This window comes from Argopecten irradians, chromosome 7 (assembly GCF_041381155.1).
Source record: "Argopecten irradians isolate NY chromosome 7, Ai_NY, whole genome shotgun sequence".
NCBI classification, from domain to species: Eukaryota; Metazoa; Mollusca; class Bivalvia; order Pectinida; family Pectinidae; genus Argopecten; species Argopecten irradians.
The window spans coordinates 1,273,018-1,290,016 of record NC_091140.1 but is presented as its reverse complement, the minus strand read 5'-3'; the positions used below and the strand labels follow the sequence as shown (position 1 = coordinate 1,290,016).

Genomic DNA, 16,999 nt, shown 5'->3' with positions numbered 1-16,999 from the left:
TTTTCTGCTGAATATGTAGCAATATGAAGCTCTATTATATGTACAATGCTCGATGAATTCAGGGCAGTGGTAAAACTTATTTATATTTCAGAATTGTTCACCTGTCGTTGTTTTCCTCTTCTTCCTCTTCACTGCTTAATTGTTTCTTGGATCCTCTCATTTTTTGGAAAACTGCAAGGTAAAATGAAAGTTTGAAATGTGTAGCTTTCTGTACTATATTTTTATAGATAAAACAAAGAAATATAGACCTGGATTTGTAATGATTATTTCTATGTTGTTTTTTTTCCCACTGCACGAGGGCCTTGGTAAGAATTGCTCCACTACGTACTGTACAGTCGCGATCGGCATCGGAATTATTTATATTCCTATTTCATGTCCTCAGTGTTTATTGTGTTATTTATGTTTAGTCTAAATAAGTACTTACAGGTTTCCAGAGCTTCATCATCACTCGAGGAATCTGCGTCAATGGTCTGCTTAGTCCTGGGTACAAGACAACACATCAATATAGCAAGTTAAACCTCTGAAAATTGAGAAGTTTTGCCTGAACCAACACAATTCTTTGTTTGCTAATAAGAAAGGAAACTTGCTGTATTGAATCCATTAAGAAATATACAAGATTAAAATTTTCAACGATAGATCTTTTGATTTTATTCTTATCTTTCACACCTGATGGGCGCTAGGCTAGTATATAGATTTACTTTAACTGGTGTAAAACTCATCAGGAGATTATCTATCTACATTGATGTTATACAGAATTACCTCCAGTGTTTGTTAGATAGCTGTCCAGAAACCTTGTTACTGTCTGGAGGTGAACTGTCGGACTTGTCTTTGTGATACTGTGAACCTTCTTTACTGACAACAGTAGATCTCGGGACATGGTGACCCCTCTTTTGTGATTTGTAATCAGAGTCACTAGAATCTGCTGATGAAGAATACTTTCTTTGGGACTTTACTTTTGACTTATTTTTAGAAAAATATTTAGACTTGAAGTCATTCTCAGAATCAGATGAAAAACTGTTGTATTGACGGTGTTTCTTTTTGACAATTTTTGGTGATTTCTCCACTTGATCAAGGTCTGAATCACTGAGAGAAATAACACCTGAGGGTATTTCTGTGTCAGATTCCACACGGTTATCTCCCTTGGCTCCTGGTCCAATGGGGTCTTTTGTTGGACTACGAGTCTGACCAGTACTTGAGCTAGACGAGTGTGAATCACTCAGGAGGGATTGCTTGGCATCAAAATAAATACTTGGGTCTCTTCTACTAAACTTTGTGGCCAGTTTAGCTGCATCAATGGCATCAAAATAAATACTAGGATCTCTTTTTGGAAATGTGGGCTTTGGCTGCGTGTCAAAATCTAACTCAGGAAGGCTAATATCGTGTAGTTTGTCTAGAATACTGTCTGCCTGTTTCTCTGGTGAATGGTCTCTAGTTACAACAGACTCAGATTCAACATCTACATCTGGTATTGTTTGGGACTCGGGAGAGAATTGTATGCTTGTCTGCATGGATGTATCTTCTACCTCAAAATAAGAGCCATCCTCATCTTTCTCAGAAGAATCGGATTTCAAATTAAAACATTGATGTTGATTTTTCTTCGGAGAAATACTTTTAATACCGTCAAGTTGTTCATCTGCTTGGACAGACACATCTTCCACCTCGTAGGATGATCCTGAACTTGAGGCGTAGAGTTTATGTTTTTCTGTCTCCTCCTCAGAATGTGTCTGTACCTGTACTGAAACATCCTGTACTTCGTAACTAGAGCCTGACGAGGCTGTGTCTTTGTGAGAGTTACACGAAGACTTTATCACTTCAACACTGTCATCTCTAACACATGGAGCCATTGTGTACAAGTGAGAGTGACTTACGGTCTTTAAAGAGTTATCCCCCTTGCTGTCATCATGATTTGAATCATAAATTGTCAACGCCTGCAGATTTACACAACCATTGGTAGGCGAGGTTTCTGGGCTGTTTGATCGTCTGTCACATTTTATATTTAACAGTTTATAGGAGTCATCATTAGAGTTATATCTAAAACTGTCCATGGCTGTACTGCCTGATACACTGTCAGGTCGATGGAACGATATCGCCGACACATCAGCAGAGTCTAACACACACTCCAGGCTAGCATCACTGTGGATTCTCGTAGATTCAGTTACATTATCCCCAAAGTATTCAGGGCTCTCTGAAGATGATCGAGCACTTGACAAACGAATGTTGTGGGTTTTTATCTGTGGCACACTAGGAGACTCAGAATTGGGGGTGATAGGTTTGGGTTTCTTTTGGTGTTTCTTCCTGTGCTTTGTTTGTGACCTTGTCAGATCAGTACAAGCAGTGCTCTTTCTCACTGGTACTCCCTGTTCTTCATTGTTTTCGAAAACTTCATCAACTTCTCTAGATGAATGCAAACTGTCTGTTCTGTGAGATTTGACCTTTTTCTCTCTCGGTTTTCTATTTTCTTTACATTCATCTTCCTTGTCATATTTCTGTTGGTTCTTTTCTTTCTGATGTTTTGTTCTCGGTTTACAATCAGTATCTGCAAAAGGCAGGAGGTAAATCAAATAGAATTCTACAAATGACAGGAGGTAAATTAAATAGAATTCCACAAGTGGCAGGAGGTAAATCAAATAGAATTCCACAAATGACAGGAGGTAAATTAAATAGAATTCCACAAGTGGCAGGAGGTAAATTAAATAGAATTCTACAAATGACAGGAGGTAAATCAAATAGAATTCTACAAATGACAGGAGGTAAATTAAATAGAATTCCACAAGTGGCAGGCGGTAAATCAAATAGAATTCTACAAATGACAGGAGGTAAATTAAATAGAATTCCACAAGTGGCAGGAGGTAAATCAAATAGAATTCTACAAATGACAGGAGGTAAATCAAATAGAATTCCACAAATGACAGGAGGTAAATCAAATAGAATTCTACAAATGACAGGAGGTAAATCAAATAGAATTCTACAAATGTCAGGAGGTAAATCAAATAGAATTCCACAAATGACAGGAGGTAAATCAAATAGAATTCCACAAATGACAGGAGGTAAATCAAATAGAATTCTACAAATGACAGGAGGTAACTTAAATAGAATTCTACAAATGACAGGAGGTAAATCAAATAGAATTCCACAAGTGGCAGGAGGTAAATCAAATAGAATTCTACAAATGACAGGAGGTAAATCAAATAGAATTCCACAAGTGGCAGGAGGTAAATCAAATAGAATTCTACAAATGACAGGAGGTAAATCAAATAGAATTCCACAAATGACAGGAGGTAAATCAAATAGAATTCCACAAATGACAGGAGGTAAATCAAATAGAATTCCACAAATGACAGGAGGTAAATCAAATAGAATTCCACAAATGACAGGAGGTAAATCAAATAGAATTCCACAAATGACAGGAGGTAAATCAAAAAGAATTCCACAAATGACAGGAGGTAAATCAAATAGAATTCCACAAATGACAGGAGGTAAATCAAATAGAATTCCACAAATGACAGGAGGTAAATCAAATAGAATTCCACAAAGATATTCCTTGTTACATGATGAATAACAGTGTTTAGTACATAAGGCCAAAAAAAATTATGTTTGTTTAGGGTCACATGAGGCCAAAAAAATAGGATAGGTAGGTCGGATTTTTTATTTTTTTTTATTTTATATAATTTTCATATCACAGATTTATTGCCTATGTAGATATCTACTTGCATGATATTTTAAATATGCATTAAAAAGTCAGTTTATATTGTTCATCATACTTTAACATGCTGCTAAACATTGTCTCTTTCTCTTTTACAAATAATTGTCTTTTAATTTTTCTTTTTTTCTTGTTTCAATTTTTCAATATACAGTTAAACCTCGATGATTCGAACTTCGATGAATCGAATTTCTCGCTGTATCGAACTTTTTGTCTGGTCCAGAATTTCTTCACTATATAACATTAATAACTAACCCATGTATGAATCAAAGTTTTATGAATCGAAGTTCTCGATGTATCAAACTTTTTTCATGGACCATTTGTTATAGAATCAAAGGTAACTGACACTCGATGATTCGAATGAAAATTTACCTGTACAGAACAGGTATTCGTTGAAACCCCGCGGCATGCTGTCACACCTAGCTGTCTCGCGACGGGCCTTCGCCGGACAATAGGGATTATGACAGCTTGTGTTGCTAGCTTGATATCATCAAGATAATTAATATCACTAATCAGACCGATACCCGGTGCTTTGTTTTTACAAGCTGCGTTATTAAATCATTAGTACGGCAAAGATACAGTTAGTCATTTTTGATGTTCGCCGCCGCCATTGGTAGCGGTTTGTAGAATTTACGGAACGGTAAATAGCGAGCCACATTATTAGTAACTCATACTCAAAACTGTTACATTGCACAACTTTGGCATAAATATTGGAGCAAATCGATCATTCTAAATCGAAGAATTTTGTAGGTGCTGTAACGCTTTCGGTTCCTCCTTTTTAGTTTCATTTTTACGTGTTTTCGTTTCCGGAATATTAACCATCGCTTAAATAGTCACCAAACAAATACTTGTACATGGGTTAGGCCTAGTACACGTAAGTCTTGCTTATGATATACGTATGTATTGCTAACGAGAGCAATACATGTGATTAATTGCATACTTCGTTTTTATTTTGTTTTGCTTGTGGTAAATACAATGATTATAAAGTTTACGGAACGGAGACGACATGTACACAACTACCACAGTTGGTCATGGTAAAAAAAACCATCGGTCTAATTTCAACCACGAAAAATATGAAGTCTCGATGTTTCGAAGATTTTCTGACGGCCCCTTGAACTTCGATACATTGAGGTTTGACTGTATGTTAGATTCTATCTTTAATAATGGAAAAACTTGCCTTTTTCATTTTCGCTTTACAAACTTGTAGATATACAGAATAATCTACACGCAGACTGCATATTGTCAAAGAAGTTTGAAATATAATGAATAATCCTGTTCGTTTTGTATGTCTTGATAAAAGGGCAGATTGCCTCGAAAATTTGACAATTTGTTTTGTCCACACGGTTGGAATTACTTCCTTGTCCCAAATATAACAAGAGGCCCAGAGGGCCTGTATCGCTCACCTGGTTTTTTGTTAGTAATTATCACAAGACTCGACAATTAGAAAAATAAGCAAAATTGACTCCCAAAGTTTAATTTTGAATCACAACCATACAATGATGCTATTGATACCATATTAATATGCTATCCAATACATAGGTTCAGAGACAAAATAATTTATATGAAAGTAGTAGCCTAATTGACCTTTTTGACCTCGCATCTATTGCCGTCTAAGGTCCCGTGGGTCAGCCCTATCATTTGTACAATTTCAAATCCCAAACCTATAAGGATGCTACCATTGCATTATAAGTGCTCTTCCGTTCTTAGTTGCAGAGAAGAAGTCGTTTATATGGAAATAGCTTAATAACGTTAACCCCTTCTGACCCCACCCTTCAGACCCCCGCATTATGAGCGTAATCCCATGTTAAGTTGCAGAGAAAAGGTCATTTATATGGAAATTGACCACTTTTGACCCCGCCCCTCAGGCCCCGTGGGTCAGCCCTATCATTTGCACAATTTGGAATCCCCACCCTATAAGGATGCTACCATTGCATTATGGGTGCTATACCATGCTTAGTTGCAGAGAAGAAATGGTTTTATGAAAATAGCCAAATTGACCCCCTTTGACCCCACCCCTCAGGCTCCCGGGGGGTCAGCCCTATCATTTGCACAATTTTGAATCCCCACACTATAAGGATGCTACCATTGTATTATGGGTGCTATACCATGCTTAGTTTCAGAGAAGAAGTCGTTTATATGGAAATAGCCAAATTGGCCACTTTTGACCCCGCCCCTCAGGCCCCCGGGGGGTCAGCCCCATCATTTGCACAATTTGGAATCCCCACCCTATAAGGATGCTACCATTGCATTATCATTGCTATACCATGCTTAGTTTCAGAGAAGAAGTCGTTTATATGGAATTAGCCAAATTGGCCCCTTTTGACCCCGCCCCTCAGGCCCCCGGGAGGTCAGCCCCATCATTTGTACAATTTTGAATCCCCACCCTATAAGGATGCTACCATTGCATTATGGGTGCTATCCTATGCTTGGTTTCAGAGAAAAAGTCGTTTATATGGAAATAGCCAAATTGACCCCTTTTGACCCTGCCCCTCAGGCTCCCCGGGGGTCAGCCCCATCATTTGTACAATTTTGAATCCCTACCCTATAACGATACAACCATGGCATTATGAGTGCTATCTCTTGCTTAGTTTCAGAGAAGAAGTCGTTTTATGGAAATAGCCAAATTGACCCCATTTGACCCCGCCCCTCAGGCCCCCGGGGGGTCAGCCCCATCATTTGTACAATTTTGAATCCCCACCCTATAAGGATGCTACCATTGCATTATGGGTGCTATCCCATGCTTGGTTTCAGAGAAGAAGTCGTTTATATGGAAATAGCCAAATTGACCCCTTTTGACCCCGCCCCTCAGGCCCCCCGGGGGTCAGCCCCATCATTTGTACAATTTTGAATCCCCACCCTATAAGGATGCTACCATTGCATTATGGGTGCTATCCCATGCTTGGTTTCAGAGAAGAAGTCGTTTATACGGAAATAGCCAAATTGACCCCTTTTGGCCCCGCCACTCAGGCCCCCAGGGGATCAGCCCAATCATTTGTACAATTTTCAGTTAGTAGCCCATAAGGATGCTACCAGTCAAATTTTGTTGAAATCCGACCAGCGGTTATGGAGAAGAAGTCGATTGTTGACGGACGACGGACGCCGGACGCTGCGGTATCCCATAAGCTCACCTCGGTCCTTCGGACCAGGTGAGCTAATAAATATGTACACTAACTTTGGATTGAAACAAAATATTTAATTTACAAGCGATATTTAACCCAGACAAAACCTCAACACTTAGCGCTGTCACTCACCGGCACCGCAGTACTGACACAACACGCTAGCCATACCATGCTGAAAGTGGGCCACAGGACCTAGAATAGTGTAACTAAGGTGTTAATTAATTGGTGATTGCCATTCATAATCCAATTGTCATGTCTGGTTGGCGTTTTGCGTCTGTACCTCGGTTAGTTTGCCTGCGTTTGGCCAGCTGGCTCACCTGTCATGGCCGCCATTTTTTGGGTGCGTTTGATTGCAAAGTCCCAAAAGTTGAGGGACTTCGCCACGGACGCAAACGAAAATGATGCATCACAGGATTTTCAATTTTTATCAATAAAAAGTTTAGGGTCAAGGGGGTTAAATCTAGGTAGGGTCAGAGGACCCTAAACAGACATATTTTTTTCCTCCGGCCTAACATGACTTTTTCTCGCGTTTTCAATGGCTCAGCCCCCGGGCACTATTTAGCCATAGTCCCCGGACTGTGGTTTCCTGCGGTACTATGGTTTGGCGAGCTTTTTGTTCCAATGACATTACTGTCGCTATTTGCGCTATTCACTGGCAAACAAGCTGTGTGTGAACGACATTTTCCAAAACGCAAATGTCACGGTTTGGAAACTTGAAAGCCGACGAATTTACAAAAGAACAAAATAGAAAATTAAACTGAGCAAGCAATGAAATATGCAGTGGGTATTTTTAAAAAGAAATTTGCCTGAAAAAATGTTTCTAGATGCCTTCGACCACAATATTTCTACCATAACATTAGACATGGCCGCACTCGTTTGAATAAATTGTTATTGTTGATCATACATAATTGTTTGTCCTATACATTTTTTTCCGAATTGTTATGTATTAAAACCATTTTTTTCCCCACATAAATTTCACGTTTTAAGATGCTCCACCGCTGACAAATGGTATTTCATTTTTTCACTATCAAAAACAGCAGCAGACGATTTAGTATTTTTCTTCAGTTACAAAAGTTACTTACTTTACATCATTACCACCATTGAAAAATTTGAGCTTCTAATATAACTTTACTTCAAGATAAAAATATTAAGAATAATTAATTGCATCCCGAAAAAATTTCATGGCACTATGTCCTATATGGAATGATGTACTGATTGTGCATGCACCGGAAGCAAAACAAATTATTTCGTGTTATTTTTTGTGTTAATTAGACACATATACAGGGTGTCCCAAAAAACATGTCCCGACTTTGACGTGTAATAAATTTTGCAATACTGAACCTTTTTTGAAAATTCTAAATAATTTGGAAAGCAGTAGTATCCAAATTTAACTTAATTTGGTAAAAATGTACAGATTACATTGTCATTATGTATGATGAGGTCATAATAGAAATGATGACATCATCGATTATGTCATATTTTGGTGACTTTCTAGCACCATGAAGAATCAGGCTGCAGTTATTAAAATCTACAATGCGGTCCGATGAAGCAGATTTACAGAATTATGAGATGGTGAGGAATTTCGGGGACATAATTCATCATGTCATCGAAAAGAAGGGCGGACAGCTAGCGCCCTATTCTTTAACCGAAAGTTATTGATTTTCTAAACAAATCGCAAAATTAGCGAAATATGACTTTCTTTCGATTTTCATTGTAAGTATTAACAAAAAGATATTTGTCCGGGTTGTTATACAGAACAACTCACTGCCTTTCTAATGGTAAATAGATCAAATTCCTCCGTCTATCAAAACCCTTTTTATAAAGCGTCAAACTCGGGATATGTTTTTTGGGACACCCTGTATATACACGATTAAACACCAATTAATGTTCAAATGATGAGAACTGTTTATGCTCTGTTAGCGGTGGAGCATCTATAAATTTTTCATGTGAATATTTCCTTCAAAGTAAAATTCACAAAATTCACAGGTGAATTTCACATGAAATTCAATTTTTTGTCAAGGTTCACATGAAGAAATAATGTTTGTGTATAACCTCCAAGTATTGATATGATTTTACATCATTTGGTATAAAGCATTACCTTGCAATGTGTGAGTGTCATCTGTTTGCTTGGTTTTCTCTCGACGGGATCTTGTTGATTTCTTCTTTGCACTTTTAGATAACTGAAAAGACAAGTTAAATCTATACCAATGATTCGCAGTCAGTGTCTTAAGGTAATGGATCATGGTTGATATAAAGTGACAACTGAAAACAGGCCTGAAGTGGTATACATGTACATCATTATGTAAACAGAAATAAACTGATGTTTATACAGAAAACAAGAGGCCCATAGGCCTTCACAGTCCCATCAGTTCAGATACAGAATGAAGCAAAGACATGTAATAATCACTATATATTAGCCCATCAGGAGTATGTAACTATGGCTAATACTCAACGCTGTAGAGTATATAACTATGGTAACTACAAGGCTAGTACCCAAAGTTGTAGAGTATGTAACTATGGTAAATACCATGCTAGTCCCCAACGCTGTAGAGTATGTAACTATAGTAACTACCAGGCTAGTCCCCAACGCTGTAGAGTATGTAACTATGGTAACTACCATGCTAGTCCCCAACGCTGTAGAGTATGTAATAACTATGGTAACTACCAGGCTAATACCCAAAGTTGTAGAATATGTAACTATGGTAACTATCAGGCTAGTACCCAAAGCTGTAGAGTATGCAACTATGGTAACTACCAGGCTAATACCTAAAGTTGTAGAGTATGTAACTATGATAACTACCAGGCTAATACCCAAAGTTGTAGAGTATGTAACTATGGTAACTATCAGGCTAGTACCCAAAGCTGTAGAGTATGCAACTATGGTAACTACCAGGCTAGTACCCAAAGTTGTAGAGTATGTAACTATGGTAACTATCAGCCTAGTAACCAACGCTGTAGAGTTTGTAACTATGGTAACTACCAGGCTATAGTACCCAACGCTGTAGAGAATGTAACTATGGTAACTTTCAGGCTAGTAACCAACGCTGTAGAGTATGTAACTATGGTAACTACCAAGCTATAGTACCCAACGCTGTAGAGTATGTAACTATGGTAACTACCAGGCTAGTACCCAAAATTGTTAGGTATGTAACTATGCATCCTCGATATTCCAGGGGTTCCGATCACTTACGATCTCTACACCCCTGGACTATCTCATAGTGAAACTGGAGGCAACAGAATAGAACAGGTAAGTTAGTCATTTGATGTACATCAAAAGAGCCGTATAACAGTACCTTGTGGTTGACTCTGTGCCTTTGATGTTAGGCGTCGCTCTCCCTGTAGTCTTCAAATGAAATATTTGCTAGCCTGTGATTGGTCAAATGTTTTCCGCTGAGCTGCCTTCAATTTCACTATGAGATAGTCCAGGGGTGTAGAGATCGTAAGTGATCGGAAGCCCTGGAGTATCGAGGATGGTAACTATGGTAATTACCAGGCTATAGTACCAAAAGTTGTAGAGTATGTAACTATGGTAACTATCAGGCTAATACCTAAAGTTGTAGAGTTTGTAACTATGGTAACTATCAGACTAGTAACCAACGCTGTAGAGTATGTTACTATGGTAACTACCAGGCTAGTAACCAATGCTGTAGAGTATGTAACTATGGTAACTACCAGGCTAGTAACCAACGCTGTAGAGTATGTAACTATGGTAACTACCAGGCTATAGTACCCAAAGCTGTAGAGTATGTAACTATGGTAATTACCAGGCTAATACCTAAAGTTGTAGAGTATGTAACAGTAACTATGGTAACTACCAGGCTAGTAACCAACGCCGTAGAGTATGTAACTATGGTAACTACCAGGCTAATACCTAAAGTTGTAGAGTATGTAACTATGGTAACTACCAGGCTAAGACCTAAAGTTGTAGAGTATGTAACTATGGTAACTACCAGGCTACTACCCAAAGCTGTAGAGTATGTAACTATGGTAACTACCAGGCTAGTACCCAAAAGTTGTAGAGTATGTAACTATGGTAACTACAAGGCTATAGTACCCAACGCTGTTAATTATGTAACTATGGTAACTACCAGGCTAGTACCCAAAGTTGTAGAGTATGTAACTATGGTAACTATCAGGCTAGTACCCAAAGCTGTAGAGTATGTAACTATAGTAACTGTCAGGCTATAGTACCCAAAGTTGTAGAGCATTTAACTGTGGTAACTACCAGGCTAATACCTAAAGTTGTAGAGTATGTAACTATGGTAACTACCAGGCTAATACCCAAAGTTGTAGAGTATGTAACAGTAACTATGGTAACTACCAGGCTAGTAACAAACGCCGTAGAGTATGTAACTGTGGTAACTACCAGGCTATAGTACCCAACGCTGTAGAGTATGTAACTATGGTAACTACCATGCTAAGACCTAAAGTTGTAGAGTATGTAACTATGGTAACTACCAGGCTAGTACCCAAAGCTGTAGAGTATGTAACTATGGTAACTACCAGGCTAGTAACCAACGCCATAGAGTATGTAACTATGGTAACTACCAGGCTATAGTACCAAAAGTTGTAGAGTATGTAACTATGGTAACTCCAGTTACTATCAGGCTAGTTCCCAAAATTGTAAAGGATGTAACTATGGTAACTACCAGGCTAGAACCCAAAGTTGTAGAGGATGTAGGTAACTATGGTAACTACCAGGCTAACTCCCAAAGTTGTAGAGGATGTAACTATGGTACTACCAGGCTAGCACCCTAAGTTGACCTTTGACCCAGGAATGGAAGGCTATAGCAGTAAATCACTTGACTACAGTTTATCAAGAAAACTCAGAAATGTTCTGGATGGACATATCATATATGAAAGATGACTAATGGTGGATTTACTAAGAGGAATCATTACTGTTCCTATGGCTGTGTCTAAGTTGTACTAGAACCACCCTAACTTGATTTACTAAGAGGAATCATTATAATTACAGAATACTGTTCCTATGGCTGTGTCTAAGTTGTACTAGAACCACCCTAACTTGATTTACTAAGAGGAATCATTATAATTACAGAATACTGTTCCTATGGCTGTGTTCTAAGTTGTACTAGAACCACCCTAACTTGATTTACTAAGAGGAATCATTATAATTACAGAATACTGTTCCTATGGCTGTGTCTAAGTTGTAGAACCACCCTAACTTGATTTACTAAGAGGAATCATTATAATTACAGAATACTGTTCCTATGGCTGTGTCTAAGTTGTAGAACCGCCCTAACTTGATTTACTAAGAGGAATCATTATAATTACAGAATACTGTTCTAATTGTTGTACTGGAACCACCCTACTGTTTCTATGGCTGTGTCTAAATTGTTGTACTGGAACCACCCTAACTTGTCCCCAAGTTTCTGGAACAGCTGAGACACATCTGGTTTGTCTGGTGCCGGGGTGCTGGACACCAATGTCCTTCTCGGAGACAGAACATCTGTCTGGGTGCCAGTCGGTGTATCAGACATCCTTCACACCCTGTATACAAAGGACAGGAAAAATTAAACAAAAAATAAAATGTATTTGAACAAGAGTTTGATAATCAAACTTCATTGTGTTTCCTGAACTTTTCTCCGACATTAAACATGTTGATGCAGCAGACGAAAAAATGACCATAATATTAATTTAATACTTGTTCTAATCCTCTGTCAGTGGCCTTTTTAATGCATAAAATTTATTAGTACATCACATGATAATTACTAGGAATGCGATTGGATAACAGCCATGGTCTATTTTGCGACAGTTCCCTGTCCTTCTTGACTACAGGTGACTATACCTGACTTACAGGAACTATACCAAAGTATATTCCTCCGGGAATGAGCACACGACAAAATATACGATGTCATAATGTATGTCATGTGAACAGTTCTCCTATAGTGTTATCTGGCGAGGTATAGTCCCCTTGTCTTTGACTCGGGGACTATACCTCGCCAGACAACACTATAGAAGAACAGTTCCCCCTGGAAAGGGCCACAATAGAATAATAGCACAGCATTGTGGCAGCATTGGACAGACCCTGCTCACTGGGTTTAGCTTAGCTAACTGTCAGCAGTACTACAGATAAAGGTACATATCAATGTTAACACCAGCTACATTTTTATTTAACTGGTTGGTTCATTAGTCATATCCATTCCGTTTTACTTCATTCTATGCTACACATGTTATTATTCCGCGAGTTCTAAGTTTTCTGTGGGTGATATTTTACATTCTTCCAACATATTTTGTGTTTTATTTGTGAGTTCTCCCATTACAAAATTGGTGAGCATGCTAACCCATTTCAAGCTTTGGGAGTACACTTAGCAGTTAGCCTGGATTATGTAAACTTTTTGCGTTTTCAGGGGCAAATGAAGACTTGGAGAGAAGGATCAAAGGACAGCAGGCATTTAGTGGAATTTGTTATGTAACAGGAGTAGGGCTGGATCAATATATCGATATACCAATATGTATCGGTTTTCACCAGTGTATCGAATATCAATACGCTAACATGTTGTATATCGCTGTATCGTTTTACATCTCACCCTACTTTTTTTTGTTATAGAAATAGGAAATTCCAAACAAAATTTATTCTAAAACATCATTCAAGTAAAAGCATTTCAATCAATTTGAAGTGTTTAAGGCATCTGTTTCATCTAGATGGATTAGAAATGCCTTTTCATAACTAAGAATACAAATTGACATAAATTAATTATCACAGATGATAAACCGAATCAAATGTTTGGTAGATTTTTTCCTGGTTATAAAATGTTTTATCAAAATTGTCTTTTATTGTCACAATATTCAAAACACATTGGTCAACTGAATTTGAAAAAGAGGTCCACTGTATCGTCAATACGTATCGTTTTAGATCTTCCAATACCCAGCCCTAAACAGGAGAGTAGAAAATGTAGCGGCCAGACTGGGATTCGAACCCAGGACCCTCCAAACACTAGCCAAGTGCTCTACCGACTGCGCTACCTGGTCATCGATCCAGTCCAATCCCGCTACACTCCTCTCTCCTTTCTCAAAGTTTTCGTCCTCAAAGACATATGAGACCCTTCCAAACACCACCACCAAGGGTTATTTAGTTGGGTGCCAATTTTGTAACAGGAGAGGAGAAAATGTAGCGGCCAGACCGGGATTCGAACCAGGGACCCACAGGACACTAGCCGAGTGCTCTACCGACTGACCTACCTAGTCACCGATAATTGACCTAGTCCAATCCTGCTACTCTTATAATTGTGTTGATCATCGGAAACTAGGATGCTCCCTCAGTCAGCAGAGCATGGCCAGCTTATGTTCGAATCCCTGTCTGGCCGCTACGTTTTTTCCTTCCACAGCATTAAAACCTGCAAGCTACACTGCAATGTTCAGACTTCACTCACAAATATCAAGTGTTCACGATTAAATGTGGCCCGATGGCCCGAGGCTATAGAAAATCTGGTTGGTCTATGTAAATTCTTATCATGTTGGCCCTATTGGCTATGCAATTTTGACATAAAATTCTTTTATTCTGCATCCCTGGACAAATTCTGATTTTGATCTATATTTGATGAAGTGCTTGGCAAGGATAAAGAATAAAATTCTGTATGAAAAATCTGTATGTAAATTTAGTAATTTTCGTTGGTTTTTGTTGCTTTAGCATGTACATGTGATATTATAACGGGTCAATGGAAAAATGGCTTGGGACATAGAATTTTCTTTCTCTGTAGACCGATTGTCTCTGGAAAATTCACAATCACTTTCAGACACTGAAATATGGGACCATTTTAGACAACAAATCAGCAATAGAGCCATTATATCAAGCTAGAACAATATGTAGTAACTAAAAATGAACAGCGGCGAAACGTCTAGAACTTGAAGGGATCGAAGCTCTTATTACTATATTAGATGCTGGTAGACACTTGCAAATCGTTATCGATTTGATTTTGATTCGAACGACGTACCAGTGGCTATATAACGTCAAATTATAACCCATGGGTAGCTAGATTATCATGAAGTACACAAATCTTTGCAAATCATATCACGCACCTGTCACCTCCATTTACTGAACCGGAAGTAGAAATTAAATTTGCCGCTTCGTTTTAAAAAAAAAAAAAATTGTTTTTGTTTGGTGTGCATATTCATATAGGAGAAAGCTTGTACATATTTCAAAACTAGAATAACCGAATATAGCGTAATAACCATTCTGAAACATAACAAATAAATTAACACCGTGTAAACGAGATGATTGATCTTGAATTTGACCTCACCGGAAGTTGTTCCAAAAGGTCACAGACCGAAAGGTAATTCATGCCGTACAGGCACTCAGTTTGTTTACAGTTTTATATGGCAAATTATTCAAACGTATTGGACTTATTTCACAGAAGGTAAGTGAGAAGTTATCATAAATATAATAAGTGTTAATTTATGTATGATATTTGGTTATTGAAGTTGCATATAACCATGCCGATCATTCAAGCGGTTTGTGTTTGTTACAGCGTTTGACAGCTGAGTATCTGAATCCCTGCCCCTCCCCTGTACATCTGCCAGACACACCATACCCCTCCATATCAACATTATGTGAGTTTTAGTGATCCTATTGATGATTTATGTCGTGACCTAATAATTTTTAAGTGAAAATTTCAACTATTTGTTTCAACAAAGCTCCATTTCTGATAATGATATGATGTCATGCTACTAAAAGTGATTTCATATTATAATGAGATTCAAAGACCTGGTAACATCAGATTCAGCAGTTTTCTTTGCTGTTTTAATCAACATTAATTGAGGAGTCAGTCCAGACTCGGCAATCTTAAGTGTCTTATCAAATTCGCCCACTATATGTCTTTACCGTATTCCTAAAACTACACAAAGCACAGTACCAAATATAATCACTGGTGTTTCAATTTGTTTTCTAAATATAGCACACGCATATTTGCATTCTTTTTAATTTGAATTTTTAAGTACATTTTGATTTGAAGATGAATTGAAGATTTATAAAGGATTGAAAAAAAACCCACATTTTATCTGATTATTTTGATATTGATGTAGTGTTCATGCCTTACATGGCTTCTGTTCTGGTATATGGGGTTTGTAGCAGGAATATAGTTTGGGTTTTTATTGTTTAACTCCCTATTAACTACCAGGGTAGTTTTAGGACATGCAAGTTCTGGGTTTAGGAGGTGGGGGGAAAGCTACCTTGAGAAAACAACAGATCTTTGAATTCATTATCAGTCATCAATTCCAGGTAATTGGCCCAGATAGGTTGTGAATTTGCAACCGAGAGGTGGGGTTAAGGGTAGTGGCACTCTATCGAAAAACCTTAATGTCTCAGTCACCATGGCCAAGGCATGAAACTTTTCAGGAAACAACCATGATATCATATTTAATGGATTTGGTTTGAGCCATGTTTGTGCAACGACTACCGTATATTTAAATGAATGACACATTTTAGAACTATGGAATTCGCAGGTATGAATCTCACTGATTTACACTGACCCATCTACAGTTTAATGTTTGGCTTACAACAAAAGTATCTAGATGAAGGTTACGTGTTACTTTTCCAGCTGTAGTGTCAATAACTGGACATTGATAAAAAACGATATGTTTAAATCTGTTCCTCAAATCTATCTGATCTTTTTCAAAGTTAAAATATGACATCATCAGCATCTTAATACATCCAAGCACTCAGTGGTTTAACAAATGGTTGATTCAGAGGCTGTGATGCTTGGTACAATGTGTTTGTACCTGGAAGGTAAACCTCAGAAGGTGAACTCCAAATTGAACATTGAAACTTGAGATATAGAGTGGGGGTGCTAATATATTAGAATACTCCACTCAGCCACAGTACTCTGCGAGCAGTGGGCAGGATATAATTCTTTTTCTTGAACATTTAGTTGAGTGGAATTTTAATGTGAGATTCATTGATGACCTAGTTAACGTTTGTACCAGCATGTTGTGGCTGATGACTAATTGTATTGACCTTTTTACCAATCAATGAGGATAGGTCTAATACTACTGTACTGGGAACTTTGCACCTGATTAAGCAGACTATTGGATTTTACAGACAGTGGTATAGGATGTTTTTAGGTGAGTCCTGAACACCTATCTTCAAATTGAGTCCTATTACAAAGAAACATAACTAGCTATATAGGGTTCTCAAAATTTTGGTTGAGTTCCACAGGAAAATCAT

At 38.0% G+C, this 16,999-nt stretch overlaps 1 protein-coding gene across 3 annotated transcripts in view; it reads right to left on the bottom strand.

Moving 5' to 3' along the window:
• The window catches only part of LOC138326985 (germ cell nuclear acidic protein-like), a 31,301-nt gene extending 16,419 nt beyond the window's left edge, over positions 1 to 14,882 (bottom strand). Inside the window, exons 1-6 of one of the 3 annotated variants that reach the window (XM_069272942.1) lie at positions 14,857 to 14,882; positions 12,150 to 12,327; positions 8,918 to 8,999; positions 760 to 2,536; positions 425 to 480; positions 102 to 171 (exon numbers count right to left, since the gene is read on the bottom strand). In XM_069272942.1, the coding sequence (XP_069129043.1) occupies positions 102 to 171; positions 425 to 480; positions 760 to 2,536; positions 8,918 to 8,999; positions 12,150 to 12,317 (2,153 nt within the window). In that variant the 5' untranslated portion in view covers positions 12,318 to 12,327; positions 14,857 to 14,882. Of the gene's footprint in view, positions 1 to 101; positions 172 to 424; positions 481 to 759; positions 2,537 to 8,917; positions 9,000 to 10,112; positions 10,119 to 12,149; positions 12,328 to 14,771 lie in introns of those variants that run through there. The other 2 variants (XM_069272943.1, XM_069272944.1) reach the window with 2 other exon arrangements.
• Between the last annotated feature and the right edge of the window lie 2,117 nt (positions 14,883 to 16,999).